Source organism: Rhincodon typus, chromosome 22, assembly GCF_021869965.1.
Source record: "Rhincodon typus isolate 14 chromosome 22, sRhiTyp1.1, whole genome shotgun sequence".
Lineage (NCBI taxonomy): Eukaryota > Metazoa > Chordata > Chondrichthyes > Orectolobiformes > Rhincodontidae > Rhincodon > Rhincodon typus.
The window spans coordinates 7811429-7826571 of record NC_063353.1 but is presented as its reverse complement, the minus strand read 5'-3'; the positions used below and the strand labels follow the sequence as shown (position 1 = coordinate 7826571).

Genomic DNA, 15143 nt, shown 5'->3' with positions numbered 1-15143 from the left:
AGGGCACTCTTTCTAGACTATTTTACCACGATGCTGACCGCAGATCACTTTTCCTGGACAATTTCACCACAATGTTGACTGCAGGGCACTCTTCCTGGACAATTTCACCACAATGCTGACTGCAGGGCACCCTTCCTGGACTATTTCACCATGATGCCTACTGGAGGGCACTCTTCCTGGACAATTTCACCACAATGCTGACTGCAGGGCACTCTTCCTGGACAATTTCACCACGATGCTGACTGCAGGGCACCCTTCCTGGACTATTTCACCACAATGCCTACTGGAGGGCACTCTTCCTGGACTATTTCACCACAATGCTGACCACAGGGCACTCTTCCTGGACTATTTCACCACGATGCTGACTGCAGGGCACCCTTCCTGGACTATTTCACCACGATGCTGTCTGCAGGGCACCCTTCCTGGACTATTTCACCATGATGCTGTCTGCAGGGCACTCTTCCTGGACTATTTCACTGTGATCATTAATGCAGGGCAGTCTTCCCTGACTGCTTCACTGCAATGCTGATTGCAGGACACTTTTCTGTTTGGCATTATTATGGAAATGGGATATGACTAGGAATAATGATCGATAGTAATCTCTTCTTCCTGTTCCAGCTGGAATTCCTGCTCCTATTTACTTTGGAGCTTTGATTGACAAAACCTGCCTGAAATGGGGAATCAGCAGATGTGGGGGACGAGGGGCCTGTAGGATCTACAACTCTGATGCTTTCAGGTAAGAATCATATGCTCCTACACAGCACTCCTCGGGACAGTACACCCTTGCCTCTGAACTCATTTCCCTCCCTCTCCCCAGGCATCGTGCATCCCTATCTGAGCAGCCTCAACACTCACACTCTCAAAACTGCGATGAAACAGAATAGAAATTTATTATCATATGGATTTTTACATGAAAAATATGTAAAAGTCGCTCCACTACAGTGCCTACATCAATGATAAAAGTCATGCATAATAATTAAAAAAAGTAAAATTAATACAAAGTTCATCACAGTTCAGTTAACCTGGATTCGGTGAAAGCTGATTTAAGAATGATTGAAATAACCTGAAGATGTAGCTAGGACAAGACGACAATGCCAGGCCGCTCAGTAGTAGGCCGGAAGCCTCCGCTGAAGAAGACTGCCAGGCTGGGACAAGACTGCCACTCCTGGATGAGACTACCTTGTCCAGAGGAAGAGTGCAAGCAGCCGTAGCCTCTCACCTAGCCATGGCTGGAGCTCTTCAGTTTCATTGATAAAAGCCTCCTCGGTCTCAGTTTCATGATGCTGCCTGTAGGGCACCCTTCCCGGACTATTTCACCATGATGCTGACTGTAGGGCACTCCTCCCAGACTATTTCACCACGATGCTGATTGTAGGGCACTCTTCCTGGACTATTTCACCACGATGCTGACCGCAGGGCACTCTTCCTGGACTATTTCACTGTGATAATTAATGCAGGGCAGTCTTCCCTGACTACTTCACTGCAATGCTGATTGCAGGACACTTTTCACTTTCACTGAAGAAGCATGGACTAGTAGATGTTTACAGCACAGAAGGAGGGCATTCAGCCCATTGTGTCTGCAATAACTCCAGGTCAGTATACCTGGATGCCAAAGACGAGGAAGACCCCTACATGGAGACAAGACCTCCCAGCCACGACAAGACTGCCCCACTGGGAGACCGTCGCACAGGGAGACCGCAACACCGGCCTATACTATTCTATAATAGTCAATACTATTGCCCTATCACACCCTTTCCACACAGTCCTCTCTTCACAAAAGTTTAGCTTCCCTCTTCTCCATGTGTTCACAACACTGGATTTTGTTGCCTTAAGGGAGAAGAGGGTACGTATTATTCAGGAGAGTCAGAGCGCCAGGTTGGGGACAGGTGATGAGCATCTTGAGAGCCTTTGACGGTGCCTGCCCATGTGATCTATCAGGAAGGAGTCCTCATTTCAGGGAGACTCCCGATGTCAGCAGTGACCTTCCTTGACAACCCACGGCTCCTGATACCCAACTTGAGGGAGCCAGTCATCGATTTTGTTTTTGTTTTGGCTCTGCGTTGGGGATCTCCTTTCCTCCCAGCCGAATCTGTGTCCATCTTTCTGTTATGTGGTGTGGAATGTGACTGAGGAAAAGGTAGTTGCTGGTGCCTTTGTTCCTCATTAATGTTGTAACGTTATTCTGCACCATCTGCTGCCATGACAGTAGGGAAGCACAGCACAAGGTGCATGAAGACGAAGACAGGGAAAAGTGGCTGACAATTCAGAATTCAGAAGATTGAGGGGGGATCTTATAGAAACATATAAAATTATGAAGGGAATAGATAAGATAGAAGTAGAGAGGATGTTTCCACTGGCAGGTGAAGCTAGGACAAGAGGGCATAGCCTCAAGATTAGAGGGAGCAGATTTAGGACTGAACTAAGAAGGAATTTCTTCACCCAGAGGGTGGGATTCAGTGATGGTAACACCTCTGCATGTCAAAGGGCAGTGGTTGGATTGTCTCTTATTGGAGATGGTCATTGCTTGGCATTTGTGTGGTATAGGGGAGGCAATGGCCTAGTGGTATTATTGCTGGACTGTTAATCCAGTGACCCAGATAACATTCTGGGGACCTGGGTTTGAATCCTGCCACGGTAGATGGTGGAATTTGAATTCAATAAAAGTATCTGGAATTAAGAATCTAATGATGACCATGAATTCATTGTTGATTGTCAGAAAAGCCCATCTGGTTCACTAATGTCCTTTATGGAAAGAAACTGCCTTCTTTACCTGGTCTGGACAACATGTGACTCCAGACCCACAGCAATGTGGTTGGCTCTGAACTGCCCTCTGAGCAATTAGGGATGGACAATAAATGCTGCCTAGCCAGCAACATCCTCATCCCATTAATGAATAAAGAAAGAAAAATGTTACTTGCCACTTGTCAGCCTAAGCCTGGACATTGTCCTTATCTTGTTGAATTTGAGCATGGACTGCTTCAGTATCTGAGGAGTCATATGGAGTCCAGAATGGGTGAGATTGGCAGCATTCTTTCTTAAGGACGTTGATGAAACAGTTGAGTTTTTATGAGAATCCAAACTTTTCATTATTAGCATTAATGGGACTAGCACTTTATTCCAAATTATTAATTGATTGCATTCAAGTTCCCTCAATTGACATGGTACTATTTGAAACTGCAACTCTGGAGTTTTAGTTAAGGTCTGTGCATCGATAGCCTAAGAACATCATCGCTCTGCCATCAGTCAGAGTTATTAAGCAAGGAAACAGAGCCTTCAGTCCAGCTCGTCCAGGCCGACCAGATGAACTAAACTGATCTAGTTCCATTTGCCAGCATTTTGCCCATATCTTTCTAAACCCTGCCTGTTTATGTACCTGTCCAAGTGCCTTTCAAATATTGTAATTGTACCCACCTTCTCCACTTCCTCTAGCAGCTCATTCCATACACGCATCAAACTCTGGGTGAAAAAGCTGCCCCTCGGATCCCAAATCAATCTTTCTCTTCTCACCTTGAACCTATTTGCTGTAGTTTTGGACACCCCTACCCTGGGAAAAAGACCTTGGTAATTCACCGTATCCATGCCCCTCATGATTTTATAAACCTCTATAAGGTCACCCCTCAGCCTCCGACACTCCAGGGGAAAACAATGCCCCATCCTATTCTGACTCTCCATCTAGCTCAAACCCTCTTATGGCTTGACACAAACCACAAGACATCTCTCTGCGTTTTATAGATACTGGTAATGATGGATGATGTTAGATATTAAACAATGTCACTTTTTGGAGATTTAGCACCCTGCCCACACCCAAACCCACTTCCCCACATGAGTTAAGATTCTGTCCCTATGCGATTTAATGCCTTGTTTTGTATTGTCCCGTTCTATACAGGCATATCTTTCTGGGCTTACGAGTGTCAATGCGTGGAGTTGGCCTGCTGGTGTTTTTTATTATCTTACTGCAATTGAAAAAACAGTTTCTGGCTAAGATCCCAAACCCAGAGACTAAGTGTGGCACTGAAATGATGTCCCAACAGGACAAGGACCAAATGTCTGACAATGGAGACCTCACAGTCAAAACAGCCAACAGTGACCCAGACAAAGAATCAAATGCTTGAGAAAGAACTTTATTACCATGTGTAAAGAGAAAGTCAGAGTATTGTCAATTTTTGAGTCAAACATTTTAAGAAAGCAAATTTTTTTTAAAATTAAAATCTAAGAACCATGATTTTTGAAAAGAATTTGCCTAGATTTATATTAAATTGTCAACTAGCTGTGCTTTTAAATAAATGTCTGAGGAGGGAATAAAGTTGTTTAAGAGACCAAGTATTTTTCACTGTGATTTTTCTCAATGAATTATTGTGTCTGTGACAAACACTTTTTTTTAAAAAACTGTTACCAGACTCGAATTTGGGATCTTTCCTTTGTCAATAGTTCAAAACTGGTGCTCAGCTAGTCATCAGCTCCCAGTGTACCACAAATGGTTTTACTTGCCATAGAAAATGTGGCATGTTCTAAAGTGTCCCACAGATTCACCCCGTGTTTGCAAGCTACTAGACTCAGGTACTTGGTTGAATGCAAACTGTTGTCTTTGAATGTTTTTACTCAACATTGTAGATCATGGACCAACGTTGCATTGTTAGGCTTCACAAAGCTAACTGATGCTTGTCCCGAATCCTTAATTATTTGACATATTTTAGGTCACAGTATTTCTATATGTTGCCTCAGGGCAACCTCATTTGGATGTTTTCTGTCAATTGAATCCTGGCATGTTATTATACATAGCCACTAGAAATGCAAGTTGGCAGATCATTTAATTGGAAAGATCTACTTTTGATGTTTAGCAACTTTGCAGGCACATCTCACCCTTTATGACAGCACTTAGTGGCAGAGTCCAGTAACAGTTAGCTCCTGCCATTTGCCAGACAGAATGGAGAAAATTGGATGATGACGTGAAAAGTGGAAGTTGCCTTGGTCCCAAAGGGCCATACTCTCATCAGAGACAGATGACTGATGGGCTCTGATAACTACTTTGGGTTGGTCATTCAAAATACTTTATCTTTGCATTGTTATTAATTTGTTAAATTTTAAAAAAAATTCCTGAAATCATTCTTTTTTTTCTGGGTGGCACGGTGGCTCAGTTGTTAGCACCGCTGCCTCACAGTGCCAGGGACCCGGGTTTGATTCCATCTTTCAGGTGACTGTCTGTGTGGAGTTTACACGTTCTCTCTTTTTCTGCGTGGGTTTCCTCCGGGTGCTCCGGTTTCCTCCCAGAGTCCAAAGATGTGCAGGCCAGTTGGTTTGGCTATGGCTAAATTGCCCATAGTGTCCAGGGATGTGCAGTCTAGATGTATTAGCCATGAGAAAATGCAGGCTTACAGGAATAGAATGGTGGGGGTGGGTGGGGGTGGGTGGGTCTGGGTGGGATGCCCTTTGGATGTTTGGTGTCAACTCAATGGGCCGAATGGCTTGCTTCCACACTGTACGGATTCTACCATTAATTGGTCTCCATTTTAAAGATGCTTAAACCATGTCTACTAAATTTGTTCTTGTAGTTTAGGAACGTAATCACAGGTGATATAGTGAAACAGATTAAAGAAATGGTGGAAATAGTTGTCTTGAGCTTGGTATCCATTGAGTTTGGACGGGGAAGGGGAATACGGGTGGCAATCATTGTAAGAGATGTCAATAGTAATATTGAATGTAATTATCTTCTAATCATCTAGTAAAGGATTTTAAAAAACAAGTAACTTTCCTGTGAAATAAGAGTGCACAGTTATATAGATTAGCACAGACCTTCCTGTACAGCCACAGGGCATTCAGTTCAGCTGGTATGTAATGGTATTTATGGTCCACATGAACTTCCTCCTTCATCAAACACTATCAACATAACATAGAGTCATAGGTCTTTACAGCACGGAAACAGACCCTTCGCTCCAATTTATTCATGCCAACCAGATATCTTAAATTAATCTAATCCCATTTGCCAGCATTTGGTCCATATCTCTCTAAACCCTTCTTGTTCATATACACATCCAGATGCCTTTTAAATGTTGTAATTGTACCAGCCTCCACCACTTCCTCTGGCAGCTCATTCCATACACGCACCAAAAATTGCCCCTTAGGTCCCGTTTAAATCTTTCCCCTCTCACTTTAAACCTCTAGTTTTGGACTCCCCTACCCTAGGAAAAAGACCTTGACTATTCATCCTATCCATGTCCCTCCTGATTTTATAAACCTCTAAAGAGTCACAGCTTCCCTCAGTTTTTAAGTTTCTCTCAATCAGTCACAACAAATAAATTCTTTATTTTCCTCTTTTACCATGTAGCAGTTATACATCACTTAACCTTTGCAAATTGGATTGTAAATGCACAGCAAATCCATACGGTGAACCTTACATTTTTCTGGCTAAGCAGGAGCTGGGTCAACTTTCTGGAGTGATACTCACCACGATGGAGAGCAAGTTTTCTCGTCTTGTGTTACCAAACCTGCTGCGTTAAGTGGTAGTTTGAATCCTCCCAGTGAGAATCCCATCTGATTTCCACCCCATATTGCCACACGCCATTCCCAGCGCAACTCGCCACCCACCGTAAATCCTGGAATTGACTGCCACCTGTGCCACATTTAGAAAGCTACTGTGCACCCAGCCAAGCACTGTCAGTCTGGAGATGCCTCATACAAATCCTGCTATTTGCCTCCAAGCATCGCACTTTGTGGGTATGGGTCTGCTGGGCTTTAGAAGAATTAGGGGTGACCTTAACGAAATGTACAAGATATTTAGAGGGCTCGATGCAGAAAGGTTGTGGGAAAGTCTAGGACCAGAGAGCACAATCTCAGAATAAGGGGTCATGCATTGAAGATAGTGACAAGGAGGAATTTCTTCTGTCAGACAGTGATAAACCAGTGGAATTCTTTACCACAGAGGGTCAAGGTTGGGTCATTTGGTGTATTCAAAGCTGAGATGGGCAGATTTTTAATCAGTAAAGGAATCAAGGGTTATAGGAATAAGGTAGGGAAGTGGGGTTGAGGATTATCATATCAACCATGATTTCATTAAATGGTGGAGCAGACGAGATGGGCTGAATGGCCTACTTATGATTTTATGGCTAGTGCATAGGCAAGACTTCCTTCTCCCCCTGGGACCAGCGGTGGCAATGACAACAGACCATTCCAGCCTGGTCCAAGGTTTTCCTCCAAGTTACAGCAGTCTCAGCCATCTGTAGGAATGCCCAGCACTGTAGGAAGGTGGTCAACGCTCTACCACTGTCACTGATGTCTGCAATCATCCCCACCACCCCAACTCCTAACCCTAATAATCCTGCAAAGACTGGTATTGGAGGTTGCCTTTCAGTTATTGTAGTGGGAGCCCCAGGGCAAAGGCTATTCCCCTTAGTTAGACTGAGGCCTGCTGTTAACAGTGGTGAGGTTCCTGCCCTTGGCAAGGCAAGATGGTAGCAATATGAACGTGCAATCTCTGGCTGATGAGGAAAAGCACAAAAAGGCAAGGCAGGGGCGCTATGAGCATCCAAGTAGGCTCCGGGTGAAAGCACTTTGACAGTGACCTAAAAGCCCAAACAGGCAGCCAGGTCCAGTCGATGAGCTGGGTACGTGTCTCTGAACTTACCCAATCAGTTCAGGAAAGTTCAAGTACGCGGGAGTTCACCAAAGCAAAGTGAATACACAAATTCTTAACATTGTGCAATTTACCGTTTGTTCTTTCATTACAAAATTGATATTCCACTTTCTACACAAAGGTTAAAGCAACAATATATGCAGTTACCAGCACAAACTATACTGGGCAAGGAAATGCAGAGGTGTGTTTATCAATATAACCAACTTAAAATTGATGTCTGATTTCACTTAAAGCTATGCAATTTTTTTCCCCTCTTCTCCATTATTGTCCATTTGTCTCTCTTTACCTCTTGCCCAATATGGACAAAAGCATCAATTTGTGCCTTTGTCAAATCAAAGTTTGGCTCATCACTCTTAAAGTCCTTCTTCACACTCTATAAACCAATGGCTGGTATCTCAAATGTTTGGCACACAAAGACCAAATCTGACCCCATAACCAAAATGTCAACATCTGTCAAACATCTGGAAAACTTTCCCCTCATCTTTTGCTAATTGCCTTAAGTCTGTGTCCTCTTCTGCCACTAGATGTCCTTTCACCTCAGTCACCTACCCAAACCTTTAATGATTTTGAGCACCTCCAATAAAACACCATTGACCCTCAGCACATTCTGTGCTCTTAAAGGAACAGTCTCAAACTTCATGAATCTTTCCCTGTTACTGAAGTTCCTCATCCCTGATACCATTGTGGTAGATCACCTCAGCAATTTTTCCAAGGCTTTGCAATTCTCCATGGAAACTGGTGATCAGATTCCAGCTGGGGCCAAACTCAAACTCCTTTTAACAATTTGGCAAAACTTCCTTGCCTGGACAAGAATTCTAACTGGCTAATGGCAGTGCAGGCTTGGGTGCAGACAGGTGGGCTAAATTTCCCCAAAACATGGAACAAATCCAAACAATTGCAACTTCACCTGGGCACAAACAGTAACGTGCAGAAACCCCAATGGGGATGTGCGTAATATTTAAATATGTAATGAGGCAAGTCATTCAAAATTCAACTCATATTTTGGCTTTCACAGCCAATGGACATTTTCCTATCATCTATGGAATGCACTGGGGCGTGTAGGATACAAGCCCAATGTAGAAATATAGAAAATAGGAGCAGGAGTAGGCCATTCGGCCCTTCAAGCCTGCTCTGCCATTCAATAGGATCATGGCTGATCAATCCCCTGTTCCTGCTTTCTGCCCATATCCTTCAATCCTTATAATTATATCCAACTCCTTCTTGACAATAGGGGTTGATGGAGTTGTGAAACTGACTTAGAAACTGCACAATTGCTGATCAGTGACAGGCCTTTTCTCCCTCAACCGGTCTGAGAGTGTTCTTTGCCTGCTGTGCAATGGTTTGAAAGTCATTTCTGAGACCCCGGTCATCATGCTGGTGGACTTGCACGCCCCATGCTGGTTAACCTTCACCCCGGCATAGGGGCCATTTTCGGCAGCTCCATCCTGATCCTAATGATTGGGCACAGACAAGTGTCAATGTCAAAGCCAACAGCAACAGCTGCAGGAGCTGCCTTCTTCTCAGCCACTCATCACTTTGCAGGACAGAGGGGATAGATGCAGAGCTGCAGATTAAAGGCGGAGGTGACTGAAGCAAATGGTCTGAGGACAGAAGATCGCTTTCTTTGATGTGCGTCCCAGAAGAGGCTCAGGGGTTTTTCTTCATAGGAGATTGTTGCTGACATCTGAAGCTTTTGGAACCCAGCCTCGTGCCCAATGGACTCGATGGCCTTTCACTGCAGATGGCCGACAAGGGTCAACGTGGCCCTAAATTTTGTTGACTCCCAATGCATCCTGTCATCTGTTGGTGGCATCGACAGAATTTGACAAACTACTATGAACAGGCATACCTCACACCAGCACCCCCCTCCCCTCCCTGGGAGACAGAGATCACGTTGGTCAAGGTCACAAATCACATGTGTTTGGACATGGATGAGTCCCATTGCAACCAAGATTTGGATGCAATGGCTGGATTGCCACAGGTACAGGGCAATGTGGACTGCTGGCTTGTAACAATCCATGGGCTTTGGGGTCAACCAGGAGTATTTCTCAATTCCATTCCATAAATGTTCAGCATGTAATCACCAGGAATGTGTATACAATGTATCCTGGAGGCTGCGATGACTCTGTCATCCTCCACCCTTGGAAATTATAGGGTTCTGGGGGGGAAGATGCAGATGGCTCACCCACTATCCCTGAAGAAACCGGTTGGGAGACCCCATCTCGAAGCTGCAGAACAAGCCCCTAATGGGAACACCACCCAACAATGTGGGGGATGTGCCACTCTCAGAGCTGCCAGCAAACTAGATGGACTAGCAGCACCAACTGTCCCACCAGAGTGAGGACTCCAGGTCCAGAGACTCAGGCAACAGAGATTCCGAAGGCTGTTATGAACTGGGGCTTTGGGCAGGGGTAGGTAGTTCAGTACCTTTCGTGGTGGGGGGTGGTGCATGGCGAAAGGAGTGGGTGGTTTTGTACCATGGTGGTCAGGAAGGAAGAGGATGTGTCCCAATGGGGAAGTGGGATGGTCTAAGATGGTCTCCTTCCTTCCTGCCATTTTAAAGAGGTTGAATAAAAATACATGCTGCCCATTCCTATTCTATTGCCCTCATTACTCCTTTATGGTGCTTTTCACAAACTCAATTGACCCTTAATTATTTATTTGTATTTGGTGAAGCATAGGTGGTTGACAGTGGTGACATCCAGCTATAGCTAACAGTAGTGAGCTGGGGGTGGGTGGGTTGGCCACCAAACTTTCCCACAGCCATGTACATCCCTGGACACTATGGGTAATCTAGCATGGCCAATCCACCTAACCTGCATGTCTTTGGACTGTGGGAGGAAACTGGAGCACCCAGAGGAAACCCACACAGACACGGGGAGAATGTGCAAACTCCACACAGACAGTCACCCAAGGGTGGAATTGAACCCGGGTCCCTGGCACTGTAAGGCAGCAGTGCTAACCACTGAGCCACCATGGAAGAAGGCCAAAAGGAAAGGTCAGTGATAGAGTGGAAGGCAGAAGAAATTAAATGAAAGATGGGATTATGGTGCAGTGTAGGAGGGGATGGTGGTGATTCAAGTACAGAAACAAACGCTGGGTTTAGAAGAGGAGTGAATGGCAAAAGCAGAATCGTGACCAACAGCTGGATAACATGGGAGCCATGGCTGTAATCTGAAAACAGGATAAGGAGGTCAGCGGGCAGGTGAAGCAGATAAATAAAATGAGGCCAGGAGCTCAGGATAATGCTTGTGGGCTGAATGGAGTTCCTGTTCAAAGTGATCACCTAAAGTGCATATGCTGTCCTAATTGTAGAGACCACATCATGGGAAGTGACTACAATATACTAAATTGAAATAAGTCCAAATAACACTTTTATTTGGAAAGAGTCCATTGAGGATGGGACTGGTGATTTGGGAAGGAAGGAGGAAAACATTGTTGATGTATGATCCTAACACTGACTGTCTAATTTAGACATGTGTTGGATTTGTTGGTTTTGACTTACCAAAAATGTGCTCTTTCTATCAGTGATCAGGACTCAATCTTTACTTTCTGTCTAGTACAGGTTAAGGTCAGCAATATTTGGTTCACAGACATTCATGAAAAACTCACTGAGATATCAGGAGATTGGAGCCATAGACCAACAATTCGCTCTGAGTTCACAGACCAACGTGAAACATGAAACTGTCCCCCTCAGATAAAAGTTAAACAATGTCAAATTTATTTACAGGAAGGACTCATAATCTCCAAGGACGTTCAGCACAAATTGTAGCAACTGAGTAATGATAAAAGTTCCAGCAAGCTTCTTATTGTTTGAGATTACTGCAGAAGTTCTCAGTTCATCCTAAAGCTTGGTGCTTAGCAAGTTTTACTACTTGGCCACAGATTACAGTAAGAAAGGAGGTTAACACCCAGAGTACAGAGGTTACAAACCAGGCACACCAGCTGAAAGGCATGTGTGTATGCACTGATTAAGGGCAGACTTGTGATCAGGTGATGCACACTGTGGTTGATAAGCTAATGCACTTTCTGCTTATTGGTCACATAATCATTTGAGTGATGCCTGCTGAATCCCTTCCCAGCTTGACAACAGGAAAAGAGGGGAGAAAAGGAAGGGCAGCATGTCCACTCAATGCTTAGCACTGCTGCCTCTCGGGACCTGGGTTCGATTCCACCGTTGGGTGACTGTCTGTGTGGAGTTTGCACATTGTCCCTGTGTCTGCATGGGTTTCCTCCAGGTGCTCCAGTTTCCTCCCACAGTCCAAAGATGTGCAGGCTAGGTGGATTAGCCATGCTACGTTGCCCCATGGTGTGCAGGCTAGGTGGGTCAGCCATGAGAAATCCAGGGTTATGGAGATGGCAGGGTGTTCTTCAGAGGGTCAGTGCAGACTCAATGGGCCAACTGGCCTCTACCTGCACTGTAGGGACTCTATGAAAAGGAAAAGTCATTTCAGCCCATTGCAAACAGTCAAGTTTGGGCAAAGTCATGGAGATGTGGCAGTACGTACTGAGGGAATTTTGTAACTTTGCAATTACCTGGCAGATGATCCTGTACAGTTTTTTTTAATGTAGCATTCAACTGTTTGATGTTTGTGTCCATTGACACTTCTCTGTTCTGCGTACTGCTAGTCAAGTCTGAGAGTGGTTATGGAGGGAAAGGACAACTAATCGGAAGAAAGAAGCTGCAAGTCCAAGAGCAAACCCTTTAAAAGTACCAGAAATAAAGCTGCTGTTCAGATATAGAAACTGGTGTCATCTCCAAGGCAGAAAGCATTACTCTTTTTTGACTTTTCACCAAAGGGTAAATGATATTTAAACAAAGCTGAACCATTTAGAGGCAACAGAAGGCCACTTTTCTCCTTGAGCTTGCTCTCCCATTTAATTCGGCAATAACTAATCTACATAGGAACTCCAAAAAAAAGGATCTATCAGAATTAGCGTCCAAATCATTAATTCCAAGAGACCACTGCAACCTAAACACCACGTCTAAGATCACTTGGCTGAGCCAGCATGGATTCGATTTTGGTTAGAACACTAGTGGGGGCTGAATAGGATTACTGCTGATCATTGCTGTAAATTACAGAAAAGCTAAATTATGGTCTGGTCTGCTCGACGCCTTGGTAGTCATAGATCAATTGTTCTTACTTGGGGGCTCGCACCCATTCACAGCATTTGCATGAAATCAATGGATCAAACCCTCAGTGGGACTGTTGTACAATACTTGTTTGTTCAGCAGTTGGAAAGCAGAAGTCAGATGGAACGCCATGTGGATGGATCCATCAGGTTCTCTCTTCGAGGCATTGGTGAGTAAGTTGTTTTCAGACAACATTTTCAGATGTCAGCCCACAGATAAGGTTATTTCCCAATTTCATTTCCACCAATCACTGTGGCTCAATTTGATCTGGGTTGCTAGTAATGTCTTGGCAATCGCTACATAAATACAGCATCAGTCTGAAGTCAGTAGAGATGTGGGCTTGGGAGTAATTCAGTGAAAGTAGTGTATGAGGAAAGGAACTAAAGGGCTCACCTTTGTCCCCCTCCACCCACAGATCAACGAATACCGCTCACGCTTGGACATAGAGCAGTTTTTCCGCCGCCTCCGCCTCCACGCTTACTTCTTCAACCGTGAACCTAACCCTCCCTCTACTGACCCCTTCTCCCGCTTCCAACACACCCCCTCCTCCTGGACACCACCCCAAGGCCTCCTACCCTCCCTCGACCTCTTCATCTCCAACTGCCGTCGAGACATCAATCGCCTCAACCTCTCCACCCCTCTCACCCACTCCAACCTCTCCCCTGCAGAACGTGCAGCCCTCCGCTCCAATCCCAACCTCACCATAAAACCCGCGGACAAGGGAGGCGCAGTTGTAGTATGGCGCACTGACCTCTACATCGCCGAGGCCAGACGCCAACTCTCCGACACCTCCTCCTACCGCCCCCTTGATCATGACCCCACCCCCTTGATCATGACCCCACCCCCGAGCACCAAACCATCATCTCCCAAACCATCCACAACCTCATCACCTCAGGTGACCTCCTCCAACCTCATCGTTCCCCAACCTCGCACTGCCCGCTTCTATCTCCTTCCCAAAATCCACAAACCTGAATGCCCTGGTCGACCCATTGTCTCCGCCTGCTCTTGCCCCACCGAACTGATCTCCAACTATCTGGACTCCATTTTCTCCCCCTTGGTCCAGGAACTCCCTACCTATGTCCGTGACACCACCCACGCCCTCCACCTCCTCCAGAACTTCCAATTCCCCGGTCCCCAACACCTTATCTTTACCATGGACGTCCAGTCCCTCCACACCTGCATTCCCCATGCAGATGGCCTTAAGGCCCTCCGCTTCTTCCTGTCCCGCAGGCCCGACCAGTCCCCCTCCACTGACACCCTCATCCGCTTAGCCGAACTCGTCCTCACCCTCAACAACTTCTCTTTCAATTCCTCCCACTTCCTACAGACAAAGGGGGTGGCCATGGGTACCCGCATGGGCCCAAGCTATGCCTGCCTCTTTGTAGGTTACGTGGAACAATCCCTCTTCCGTACCTACACTGGCCCTAAACCCCACCTCTTCCTCCATTACATTGATGACTGTATCGGCGCCGCCTCGTGCTCCCACGAGGAGCTCAAACAGTTCATCCACTTCACTAACACCTTCCACCCCAACCTTAAGTTTACCTGGACCATCTCTAACACCTCTCTCCCCTTCTTGGACCTCTCGGTCTCCATATCGGGCAACCACCTAGAAACCAATATTCATTTCAAGCCCACCAACTCCCACAGCTACCTAGAATACTCCTCCTCCCACCCACCTTCCTGCAAAAATGCTATCCCCTATTCCCAATTCCTTCGCCTCCGCCGCATCTGCTCCCAGGATGAGACATTCCACTCCCGTACATCTCAGTTGTCCTCGTTTTTCAAGGACCATAACTTCCCCCCCGCAGCGGTCGAGAACACCCTCAACCGTGTCTCCCACATCTCCCGCAACTCATCCCTCTCACCCCGTCCACGCAATAAGAACCAAAAAAGAATCCCCCTCGTCCTCACGTACCACCCCACCAACCTTCGGATCCAACACATCATCCTCCGACACTTCCGCCATCTGCAATCCGACCCCACCACCAAAGACATCTTTCCCTCTCCACCCTTATCTGCTTTCCGGAGGGACCACTCTCTCCGTGACTCCCTTGTCCGCTCCACACTCCCCTCCAGCTCCACCACACCCGGCACTTTTCCCTGCAACCGCAGGAAGTGCTACACCTGCCCCCATACCTCCTCCCTCACCCCCATCCCAGGCCCCAGGAAGACTTTCCACATCAAGCAGATGTTCACCTGCACATCTGCCAATATGGTATACTGCATCCGCTGTAGCCGGTGTGGCTTCCTCTACATCGGGGAAACCAAGCGGAGACTCGGGGACCGCTTTGCAGAACACCTAGGCTCAGTTCGCAATAAACAACTGCACCTCCCAGTCGCGAACCATTTCAACTCCCCCTCCCATTCCTCAGATGACAT

At 46.1% G+C, this 15143-nt stretch overlaps 2 protein-coding genes across 2 annotated transcripts in view; both read left to right on the top strand.

Moving 5' to 3' along the window:
• LOC109926426 (solute carrier organic anion transporter family member 1C1-like) overlaps positions 1 to 4320 on the top strand; it is a 32606-nt gene extending 28286 nt beyond the window's left edge. The window contains exons 10-11 of the mRNA XM_048610545.1: positions 619 to 736; positions 3887 to 4320. Coding sequence (XP_048466502.1) covers positions 619 to 736; positions 3887 to 4112 — 344 coding nt within the window. The 3' untranslated portion in view covers positions 4113 to 4320. The remainder of the gene's footprint in view (positions 1 to 618; positions 737 to 3886) is intronic.
• An 8571-nt stretch (positions 4321 to 12891) lies between these two features.
• Positions 12892 to 15143, top strand: part of LOC109935390 (solute carrier organic anion transporter family member 1C1-like) — a 58673-nt gene continuing 56421 nt past the window's right edge. Inside the window, exon 1 of the mRNA XM_020534025.2 lies at positions 12892 to 12930. Coding sequence (XP_020389614.2) covers positions 12892 to 12930 — 39 coding nt within the window. The remainder of the gene's footprint in view (positions 12931 to 15143) is intronic.